At 35.9% G+C, this 11,804-nt stretch overlaps 2 protein-coding genes across 4 annotated transcripts; both read left to right on the top strand.

Moving 5' to 3' along the window:
- The first annotated feature begins 1,314 nt into the window (after positions 1 to 1,314).
- LOC140864502 (uncharacterized) lies at positions 1,315 to 2,473 on the top strand. Its single transcript, XM_073268733.1, has 2 exons — positions 1,315 to 1,503; positions 2,099 to 2,473. Exons 1-2 carry the CDS (start codon positions 1,315 to 1,317, stop codon positions 2,471 to 2,473), a joined length of 564 nt encoding a protein of 187 aa, XP_073124834.1.
- An 857-nt stretch (positions 2,474 to 3,330) lies between these two features.
- Positions 3,331 to 11,492, top strand: LOC140880437 (cyclin-T1-3-like). Of its 3 annotated transcripts, none has more exons than XR_012149660.1 (7): positions 3,331 to 3,490; positions 4,458 to 5,133; positions 5,296 to 5,377; positions 5,632 to 5,766; positions 6,647 to 6,822; positions 9,858 to 10,002; positions 10,272 to 10,410. XR_012149660.1 is itself a non-coding variant. In XM_073284881.1 (7 exons), the coding sequence occupies exons 2-7, from the start codon at positions 4,463 to 4,465 to the stop codon at positions 11,139 to 11,141; spliced, it is 1,242 nt and encodes a 413-aa protein (XP_073140982.1). In that variant the 5' UTR covers positions 3,331 to 3,490; positions 4,458 to 4,462; the 3' UTR covers positions 11,142 to 11,492. The 3 variants fall into 3 exon arrangements, 2 of the variants coding, with proteins under 2 accessions (XP_073140982.1, XP_073140994.1); XM_073284881.1 differs by lacking the exon at positions 9,858 to 10,002 and adding an exon at positions 11,110 to 11,492 and having other exon boundaries at positions 10,272 to 10,417; XM_073284893.1 differs by lacking the exons at positions 9,858 to 10,002; positions 10,272 to 10,410 and adding an exon at positions 7,157 to 7,902.
- The last annotated feature ends 312 nt before the right edge of the window (positions 11,493 to 11,804 follow it).

Below are 11,804 nucleotides of genomic sequence, written 5' to 3' on the forward strand. Positions count from 1 at the left end.
TGAGCCATGCTACTTCCTCTGGATCCATTAGAATTGAGTCACGACCAGTAAATTATCTCAATTGGTGCTCACAGATTTGAAAATCAAACCTACACAGAGGTAGGGAAAATCTCCCACTAGTGTCGCCAAAAGAAAACCTAGGAGAGAGAGAAAACTTTGATGTGTCGTCTTACTGCTAGATTCCTGCGAGCTTTGACAAACAGACTTCGTCCTATTATAAAGTTGGTAGTGAATGAGACACAAAGTGCTTTTATTCCAGGCCGTCTGATCACTGATAATATAATTTTGGGTTTTGAGACCCTCCACTGGATCCGTAGCAGAAAAATTGGGAAACAAGGATATGCCGCTTTTAAGCTTGACATGAGCAAGATTTGTGACAGAGTGGAATGGAAATTTCTGGAACAGATTATGAAAAATGGGTTTTTCTATCATTTGGATTGAAAAGGTGATGCGATGTGTTCGATCGGTAAAATACTCATTTTCTCTTAATGTTGATCGAGTGGGATATGTTATTCCAGACAGAGGAATTAAATAGGGAGATCCTCTTTCTCCGTACTTATTCGCCTTATGTGCCCAAGGCTTATCCTCTCTATTTCTTGCACATGAAGATCGTAATTTAATAGCTAGCGTTCGCATCTCAACTTCAAGTCCAAAGATCTCTCATCTTTTCTTTGCAGATGATAACCTTATATTCTTTAAGGATACTATAGAAGGATCTACTGGAATTCGCAATTGCCTCTCTATGTATGAAAAGGCATCCGGCCAGCTAACAAATTTTTAAAAGTATGCCCTCCCATTTAGCCCGAATACATCGGTGGATATGGTAAATATTATCAAAACAACTTTCTCTATTACAGTTGTCCAGGGACATGAGGTGTACTTGGGCCTCCCAACCTTCTCTCCACGAAGCAAAAATCTTCAATTTCGGTATTTGATTGAGAGAGTGGCGAAAAGAATGCAGGGCTGGGGGAACAAATTTTACTTTGCTGATGGGAAAGAAGTCTTAATTAAATCAGTTCTCCAATCAATCCCCACTTATGCTATGTCTTGTTTCCTTATTCCAAACTCCATCCTAGAGGAAATACAAAAGGAATGTTCCAACTTTTGGTGGGGTCTAGATGAAGGCAGAAAACGTATGCATTGGAAATCATGGAACTCAATGTGCCAACCAAAATTTATGGGTGGGATGGGTTTTCGAAAGATGGTTTCTTTCAATAAGGCTTTGCTGGCAAAACAAATTTGGCGCATCATCGAAAATCCAAACTCCCTTGTGGCTAAGATTCTAAAAGGAGATATTTTAAGCATCAAGATGTGATGGATGCCACTCTTGGCAATAACCCTTCTTATATTTGGAGATCTCTTCTGTGGAGTCGAAATTTATTGCGAAAAGGGTTGTGTTGGCGTGTTGGTACTGGTGAGAAAATTGCTACATTTCGTGACAAATGGATCTCTAATTTAAGATCTCCTATTCCACCTCCAAGTAACATGGAAGCTTATTCTATTGTGAACACTCTGATCCACAATGGGGAGTGGAATGCATCCTTGATTCGCACGCTACTCCCGCATAAGATGTTTTGGATATACCATTAACAAACTCCAGATCAGAAGACTCTAGATTTTGGAAATATGACGCAAAAGGCCGATATTCGATGCGGGATGGGTACAAGGTAGAATTGGGCTGTTATGAGTCTTCGAATACTAGATCAGAAGCTTACTCACATTCATGGTGGAAATACATCTGGAATATGACAATCCCTCCGAAAGTACGAATTTTTTGTTGGCGAGCGTTACAAGACATTATCCCTTCGGAGTTGAATTTAAGGAATCATCATGCGCCTACCCAAGGGATCTGTCGACTATGTAATTATGCATATGACTCTACCTGCCATTCACTTTTCTGGTGTCGAGCTATGAAATCCTGTTGGAAAGGTATGCTTTTCAAAACTCATCTAAAGCATGTTAAGCATGTTGGAGTAGTTTGTGATGCACTCTTGGGGTGTTTGGAAAGCGAGAAAGGAACTTATGCACACTACTGACCAAAATAATAAAAGAATCGAGACAGATTGGTGTGCTTCAACCTTATGTGATTATCAAAAAGAGAAATGCTATTAAGATTGGGGCAAACAGCTTATGTAGTTCAGGCCATCGATGGACCAAACCAGCAGTAAATAGGGTAAGATTGGAGGTTGATGCGGCCTACAATGAGAACACAGGGACCTATGCGATTGGGGGTGTAGTTCGAGATCATGAAGGAAATTTGATTATGGCGTTTGAGAGAAAGATAGGAAAACCACCATTAGTGGTTTATGCGGAACTCTTAGCCTTTCATGAAGGAATGAAACTGATGCGAGATCGACAATTGGTTATACATGAATTTACTACTGACTCTCTACTGACGATGCAAGCAGTCACTTACCCGGAAGAGAATTTCAGCTACATAGGTGCCATTGCTACTGATGTTCGAAAACGGTAAATTCGCATCCAGTACCTAAACCCAAACACATATACATGTTCAGTCCCCTGTCAAAAAAATATTTGTTTAAACTCCCTGGGCCCACTTTTTTTTTCTCGGATGAAAATCAGTACAAAAAATTAAAAATAAGGTACGAATACATGATATTCCAGTACAAAATATTGAAAATCTGGTATAAATGTATGATTTTTCAGTACTCAAATATATAGATAAATATTGATATTAATGGCAAATTGTATGTTTTGATGAAAATGGGTACACAATATCAGAATTAGAGCACTAATATATGATATTTGAGTATGAAATGTGTTAGATTTGGTACAAATATATGATTTTTGAATACTAAAAAATATTAATATTAATGAAATATTTTTTTTATTAATAAAAATGTTCAGGTTTTATACTCAAAATCTTATTTGTTATACCAAATTTTCAATGTTTTGTACTGAAATATCATGTATTCGTACCTTATTTTCAATGTTTTGTACCGATTTTCATGCGAGAAAAAAATGTGAGCCCAAAGAGTTTAAACAAACATTTTTCTGACAGGGGACTGAACATATATATGTGTTTGGGTTTAGGTACTGAATGTGAATTTACCCTGTTCAAAAACTACTTGACAGTTGTCCTGGTTCAAAGTTTTTTCATGTTAAGAGAACGGCTAATCAGATTGCTCATTCTATTGCTTTTTTTTGCTATTTCATCTCAATCCAATTTGTTTGGAAGATTGGTGATTTTCCTATTTGGTTGGTATCTCTGTGATGTCTGAATTATCTTCAAAAAATTAATATTACAAGTTTGTTACCGTAAAAAAAAAAAAAAAAAACTTGTTAATACAAAGGAACTTAAAGTGATTCACGTGCGAATACTTCTCATCGGTCCCTTCTATCCTAACACAATCTTGATTCCCTCTTTTGTCCTTTTAACTTTCTCATACGAACCCTAAGTCAAAAAATTCCCTAAATTTTCTACCACGAGCGTTCAGTTCCAGCCAGATCGGAGTTCTTAGATCTTCAGGTAAGTAGATCCTCGCCCCCCCCTGACTTTACATGGATTCAATTATTCTTGCCGTTGTATATATGTGCATACGCGATTCACGGAAGGTTTTTTCTTTATGATCACGGAAAATTATGTATCGATTTGTATAGCTTGCTGAATTTTCTGAATTTCGTATGCATTCTGCAGGATGTTATTAAAATTATCCGTTAAGTAATATATTAAAAATTATCAGATATGTTGATGGACCTGTAAAAATCCTTGCTATTAGTCGAGGAACTAATGAGATCCGATGGAATTTTTTCTTTTGATCGGTTGGATTGAATTCGTGATTGCTTCCTTGTGTTTTGAAATTATTGTTGGTGATATGACGGTTGACGAGTACCATTATATCTTTTCCAAGAGCTACTGAATTTCATTATTTGGGTATGGCAAATTGAAGTTGTAGAAAAAAGTACGAAGTATAAATATAAAAGCAGCCAGGAAGCAGAAAGTAAAAGAGGGGAAGAGAGGCGAATCAATCTCTTACACACAGAAGATCTAGTGATCCCTTAAACTCAATATAATTCATGATACTAATCCAATGGTTAAGAAAAGTAACAAAGCATGATGCTTGAATGCGTATTTTGATTTATCTTCATAATTGCACGGTCTCTAGTGGAGCTGGTGGCTCCTTTCTTCCCAACCATAATGAACATTCTACCACTGGCATGATAATGTAGGAGTGAATGTGAGTTATGATGTACAAGGAAGGACTTTGTCAGGATCTGAACTTTAATTTGACAGTTATTTTGGAAATTGAAATACATCTTTGCTTTTCTGGTAGTTGCTGAATGGTTTTTTCAGGCTGCCTAAGCTTATGATAATTTTGTTATGATAATTTTGTCTCAGAACATTTATTTTTTTTTTGATGTAAGGTTGTGATGTTTTGTAGCTTCGTTTTGTATTTGTAAATTACTAAGCATTCTAACTTTTGTGAATTCAACAGGAATTATGTCTCTTGTTCAATCTGTCAGGCAGCAAGGTGGCCATATTCACAATTATTATATGCCGTCTATTGGTGTAAACCGCTCCATGAACACTAGAGAAATTGCCGGTGCTTCTAACTATGACCATAACAATAACTATGACCATAACAATGACAGTCACGCATACAATACCAATTTCTATACAAGGAATTATAATTATTCCCATGACTACTCTCTCAATAGTAGGCTGGATGGACCTAATTATAGCTGTGCGTTGCCTGATGCTGCACCTTCTTCAAAAAGAAGAAAGATCTCAACTTTCCATTGTAAAAGCACTGGTAGACCTTATCAGGAAGAAAATCAATATGAGGATCATATTGTAAATAACACAAATCATTGTGGATATGCCCCGTTGGAGTACCCTTTTGCTGACCGCAATACCCGTCCAGTCTTTGATGACAGTTCAACTGTCATTGCTGCTATACGACATGATGGGGTCAGTGTTTTTGCTTCATCTACATCTAATTCTAAACGTGATCGATCAAAGCTTGAGGATGAAGAACTCATTCTTATGTCAAAAGATGAGATAGAGAGGTGCTCTCCCTCAAGAAAAGATGGTATTGATGCAGTGCAGGAGGCACATCTGCGATACTCATATTGTGATTTCCTTCAGAATCTTGGAGCTCGGCTTGATCTGTAAGTCTTTCATCTTGCACGATAATTTCATGTTGTCTGCTAAGTGCTAAAAGATTATTCAGTGTGCAATTATAAGATTTATCTTGTCGCTGTATTGAATTGAGGCAAGTATTCTAGTCTGACAATCATTGTTTTAAGTACTGAAAAGTTTGTGTTTTGCAGTCCGCAAACAACGATCGGAACTGCTATGATTCTGTGCCATCGGTTTTTTGTTCGCCGCTCTCATGCCTCTCATGATAGATTCGTGAGTCTCCCTCTCTCTCTCTCTCTCTCTCTCTCTCTCCCTCTCTCTCTCTCTCTCTCTCTCGCTTTTCTATTTAAATTTCTTTTGAAATTGTATGGACAATGTTCAAATCCTTACACCGATCTGAGGATAAGATCTTGCATGATTAAAAGAGACCATTCTTATTCAAAGAGACTATTCTTATTTTCTAGCATTTGTTGAAATTGTTGACATGTCAATGCTAAATCTAATCTACTACTATTTAAATGTTGCAGTTGATTGCTACATCTGCGCTCTTCCTGGCCTCGAAGTCTGAGGAATCGCCTCGCTCTCTCAACGACGTGCTAAGAGCATCATGTGAAATCTTCCACAATCAGGATTTCAATCTTCTTTCATATATGCTCCCAATTGTGAGTATTCTATCCTGTCTCCCTCATTTTTGCTTTGAGTGTCTGCTAATCTACCTTTTTTAGGCAACCTGGCAATGCAGTTTGCACTTTATAAAATCACTCAAAATTCTCATTGTTATCCTAGTGTTGATGGTTCTAAAAACAGGAAATATTACCCTGCGGCTCCTGCCTAATATGCTACTGTGCTAGGGGCTGAGATTGAATTCAATATAACCTGTTCTTTAAAATAATTTTAACTGTTCATATTTGCTCCAGTGGCCCCACATTCAATTGTTCGAATCAGTCCTGGTGGACCCATTTTCAAGGAATTCACTTTAAAATGAGATCTTGTGAAGCTTACATAGCTCACACTGTTATTTTCCATATGTATTAAAATCTAGTCCTATACATTATGAGAGAATAATCATCTTCTATGATGTGTTCAGTTACCTGGGCCTTCGCAATTCACTTGTAGAAAAGTAAATCTATCAGTCATTAAAACAATTACTAAAATATTATGTAGATTTTGGGGTAAATTGCTCATGATGTGAATGTTTTGAGGAGTTATTGACTGATCGAGCAGGACATGACAAACAAGTCCGTTACAGTAAGATATTTTTTGATGAAAAGACAAATTATTTGCACGGAAGTTTTACTTAATAAGTCAAATAACTTTATAATAATCAATATGACTTTGCAGGGTTTGTTTGACAAAACAGAGGTTAACTTTCCTTATGCAGACTTCATATCCAAATACAGTTGCCATAATGACCTTTGAGAATTTTGTAACCAATCCGAGAACCTTTAAAACATGATTTTCATTTTTCTAATTATGTTTATTATCTCATAAACTCGGATTATGAGTCACATTGTTGATATGTACATCCTTTGTTATCTATAGGATTGGTTCGAGCAGTATCGTGAAAGGATTACCGAGGCCGAGCATTTGATATTGACAACCTTAAATTTTGAACTAAATGTGCAGCATCCATATGAATCCCTTACCTCCACACTTCAAAAGTTGGGCTTTTCACAATCAATGCTGGTGAATCTGGCATTGTGTTTGGTCGGTGAAGGGTAAGTGTACCACATCCATTGTTTTTGCATATTGGTGCTGATTCATTGCTTATCATTTGAATAACGTTTGTGTTAAATCATAGCTCTTCAGCTTCAAACTTCTAGGATTTAGCTACATTCTGTGTTTCAACTGCCATATGTACTCGAGATTCGGAAACCTGGATTTTGTAAAAGGAATCCATTGGTGCGGGGTCATTTGAGGCGGGATAACTCTGAATTAGTGTTGCCATTTTACTTATCAAGTTGCCTGTTAAATTGGTGCTGTATTTCTTCTGTTAACTTTGTAATTTTTTAGGGTGTGATATTGATGTTTTGGATTGCCATATAATTGCAGGATCTGTAAAGGATTAGCATGCTGACCTTATGATATTAGTAGCTGGAGGTTCATGTGCTGTTCATGAAATGTTTTTTTCCATCTGAAGTTGAACTAGTGATAGTGACTGCTTTTTCCTTGATGACACACTTATGATACATGCGCATCAGCTATAGAAGACAGTGCATGGATGAGTCAACTAATTGGCCATTTGACATTCTGATATTTGTCTTATGGAATTAGTTGTACGGTATATGCCTTTGCCTTTTTTCACCGGAAACCATGTAGGATACCTATGAACAGGTTGATTAATTTTTGAAGAAATTTGTGGATAATTTTCTGTTGCTTGTAGTTCCACGGGCTATCCATGGTAGCTGAACCAAAATTTTCTTACTTGCACTCTAGAAATGGTTTTGAAAAATTCTGAGTTATTCATTTCAACACTGCTTCTCCACATTCAAACCTCCTGCCCAAAGAAGGCCTGGTTTTTAAATCCTTCTGAGAATCTTGTTATTAACTAAACCTTCTACTGACCTCATACTTCATCTTCCAAAATTTTGTAACGGAATTGGATTTTTTCTTATGATGATAAGCTCGTAGTTTGTGAAAAAAATTTGGTAAAGCTTACACCTTACCTGTCTTGGATGCCAATGAAAAGATCTTCCGATTTATGCACTGGGAGAAGCTTCTGTCCCCACAATGCCCCGATACCCGGAAACCCATTATGGCAGTATACCAATTAATATGAATTTTTTTTTGCAGTTTATCTCTCGTGTCAAAGAATATAGATATCCAGGATCTGTCGAATTTCAAGTTTTTTTTAATATGTAACTGGGAAAAAATTAAGATGGGGGAAAATAGACACTTTTCAAAGCTTCTGCTGTTGATAGCAAGCATTTTCTCGAATTTCAAGGCAACAGTTTTTATTATCTGTTGTCAAGGGGTTTGGTTTTGTAAATTTAATCTAATTTTCTTGGTTTCTATCATCATAATTGCGTCAGATTCAGTTAGATACTTGAAAGTTGCAGCGAGAAATCATGGTAAATACTCTTTATGTTGTATTTTTACCCCCACTTTTCTAGAGAAAGGAGTGGTTTTATAGAATCATCTAAAGATATTTCTTTATAGTGGTATGCTTTTATTTTCAGGTAATTGTAACGCGTCGTATGGATTAGTAGCATATGTAGTTTTGTATGTGATTAGTGCTGTTTTATTGCACAACTCCCTTCAGTGTGGTGCATTGAGGAAAATGTGTATTTGCTTACTGTTTATAGAACATAAACCTTTATTTGGCTATCTGCACTGCTATATGGTTATGGCCTAGCTAGAAATTTTAATTGGGAAAGATTCCGATGACTGGATGCACCAACTTTGTTGTTGGTTACTACATTAAGATTGTGAGATGAGTGATGTGACAATGAAATTGCTTGCTGTATAGTCGACAAGGGAATTATTAACTATGCCTAGAAATAGGTTGTGCTGGCATTCGAGAAGCTGACCAATTGTTATACTTAATTATGTAGTGCACATCTAAAGGGTTATGGACTGAAGGATAAAGTTGATAGTGTCTTTAACAAGTTTTCTTTCTCATGAGGTTTTGGAAGTTAAAGAATCCATGATTATCATGGCTTGTTACTCGTGGTTTCACGCTGTGATAGAATTGTTTTCATAGATTAGTTGAAAAAAGTAGCATTTGAAGTAGTGTCTCGTATCGTTAAAATTTCTATGCAATTATTTGTTTATTGTGTAAGGTTTTTTTGTGTCATTTCTTTGTTTGTCTTTTAGATTAGACTTGGTCTATATCCAGTATCAGTATGTGCTGTTACATGTTTTGGTAGTGTTGGTTTTTTCTCTTCCCAATAGATTCGGCTCTTTGCATTGCTTGGCAGCCTAGCCGTCTCCAAAAATGTTCGTGTCTACAAAAAAATACTTATCTAATTTATTTTGACATTTTTTGTCGGGGGATGTGTGAAAATTCTCCTTCTAAGATTTTTAGGTGCTTCTATCGCTGATTATTATTTATTCTTAACAAATCTATGAATAAGATTTTCTTGGTAATAGTTATCATATAAACTCAGTACTGGATTCATGATTTTTCTACCCATAATTTGAAGTTTGTTTAAAATGATATATATTTTTGGTTGTCCATCGGCAGAGTTGGACAAATCTTTTCTTCTTTTTTTTCTTTTTTTTTTCTTGCGTTTTTTGCTCAATATTAGTATTTAGATGGGACTCTCGTCCTTCTTTTCTCAGCTAAGTGTAGAAATATATATTTTTTCTTTCATTATACAATTTATCATGTCCTATTTCAGAAATATTTCAAATTAAACTGACTAATTATATTTTCCCACCTAAATATATAGATAAATGCTATCGCATGATACATTCATTTCTTCCAGATCAATGAAGGAATTTCAATTCAAATGAGGTGTCTCTGCCTTACTTAAAAAAAAAACCACTACACTTGGCATATTTATAATTATAGCATCGTCTTCATGTTGCCTAATTTATTCTGGATCATATAATTATTTCAATGAAGCTGTATTTTATGCCTCAAAGATATGCGGTATTTCTATTTGAGCAATTTTTTCAACACTCAAAAGGCCATGCAAGGTTGCATTTTTCATTCCTTCCTCCATTAAAATTTGTGGAGATTTTGGTCATGCCGTGGGAGTTTTAGCGTCCTGCAGCTTATGGTGCTGCTTCTTGTTTGCCAAATCAGTATGTGTCAGTATAACAATGCTGCGGAGGTGGAACAGGAGTCGATAGTTCTGTAGATGGTGTGACATATTTTCTATTTTAAGATACTCAATCAACTGTCTGCTGAAGAAACTTGGATTTTTCCGACTCTGTTGCTGATTTAGTTGGTAAGGGAATGCTGCTTTGGTTCACTATTGGCTTTTTAGAAGTGGAATTTGTATTTAATATCTTTTTGCACTTCTGCTTTGTTGATTGTGAGTATGTTCATCAGCTAGGGCGACAATTTAGTTCAATTGTTGTCATTGCTCCATATGGTTTGTTTTATTCAGTAGTCCCCGTATCTAGATGTGGGAATGATTGTTCTTTTTAATTCTTCCATTCACTAGGGAGTGTGTGCGATAGAGCATGTTTTAACGTGGTATTTTGTTTTTTGCAGGCTTCGAAGCTCACTGTGGCTTCAGTTTAAACCTCACCAGATTGCTGCTGGTGCTGCATATCTTGCTGCTAAATTTTTAAATATGAATCTTGCCTCATGCCACAATGTTTGGGGAGAATTCCATACATCACCATCTGTACTTAAAGGCAAGGAATTTTAATTCATGCTTCTGATTGTGCCTCTATTTATTTAAAAGTGTTTACTCGATGTAGTTCTAGCAAATATCCGCTGCTCTGTACCTTAGGCAAACAGAAAAAACCGGCTTTAGTTGGTGGGGGTAGCTTTGTAGGATCCCTGACGTGAGGAAATTTTGTGGGCTTAGTCATGAGTTAGGATTTAACCATCCATTATTTTTTCGTCTTTGTTTCTTAGTTCGATTTAGTCTTTATCATCTGTATAAGCCTTAATGTTAAATTGATGTAGGCTAGCTATCATGTGAGCAGTATGCCTTGGTGTTAAATTGATTTGCACCAGCTCGATGTTTTATCTCCGCTACCAATTTTTATTATTTTGTTTTTTTTTAAATTAGAGTGATTGCCAATCACTGAATCTATTTGATTTTAGCTTCAATTTCTTTAAGCTTGAATTTTCTGTTTTATATCTTCTATACATATCTCAGTTATAGGTGTCTCTAAAGATGTGCAACTGTACCATTATGAATGCATGGTCCATCAATTGCCTCTTCCCATACTTCTCTTTAGCATGCTTGTCTCTAGTGTATGATCACTTGTGCACCTCAACATTTGCTTCCTTGGCTCATTAGTTTCAAATTTCTCTATGCCCTTTCTTTTAGATATCTGGTTTTCGACGCTTACCACATTGAGGTTCTTTGTTGCAGATGTTGCTTATCAGTTGATGGAACTCTTATAGAATATATCAAGTGAAGTATATTGTGAGAAGCAACAGTTTATGTAATTGGCTGTGTCCTTAGCACGGCGAGTCGAGCCGAGCTTACACCATTTGTTGTCATTTTACTGAATCTAAACCAATTTGGGATCCAGGAAATTGTTTTCCTGGCTTTCTTTTTTCTTTTATTTTTCTTTCTTTGTTTAGGTGAGAACCTAAGTTCAGTAAAATGTTACAAACCTCCCATTGTTTGTGGTGAGGTGCTTAGGACTTAGGAGGAGTCATTCCCACGACCAACAACGTAATTGGGGAAATATAATTGAACATTGAGTGTGTATTTTCATGGGAGTTGGTAAAATATCGATTAGATTATAATCATTATATCAACACTCGTCTCGTGTTCTTTTTCTTCTTTTTTTTGTTTTTGCCTTTTTTTGTTTTTTTTATGATGCTGTAGAGTAGAGGTGCTCAAATCGTACATGTTATAATTGTATGAATTATATCCGAAGTCCATTTCGAAACCACGATTACTCAGTTTATTCATTTTATGAAACCAACTTGTTTTTCTTTAAAATCAAATCAACTGATTTATATATATATATATATATATATATATATATATAATTTTGAGTGTTTTTTTTGTGGTCGAACACGAAAAATCCTGCATCCTAGGATGTAGATGATCAT

This window comes from Henckelia pumila, chromosome 1 (assembly GCF_033568475.1).
Source record: "Henckelia pumila isolate YLH828 chromosome 1, ASM3356847v2, whole genome shotgun sequence".
In the NCBI taxonomy this organism is placed as follows: Eukaryota; Viridiplantae; Streptophyta; class Magnoliopsida; order Lamiales; family Gesneriaceae; genus Henckelia; species Henckelia pumila.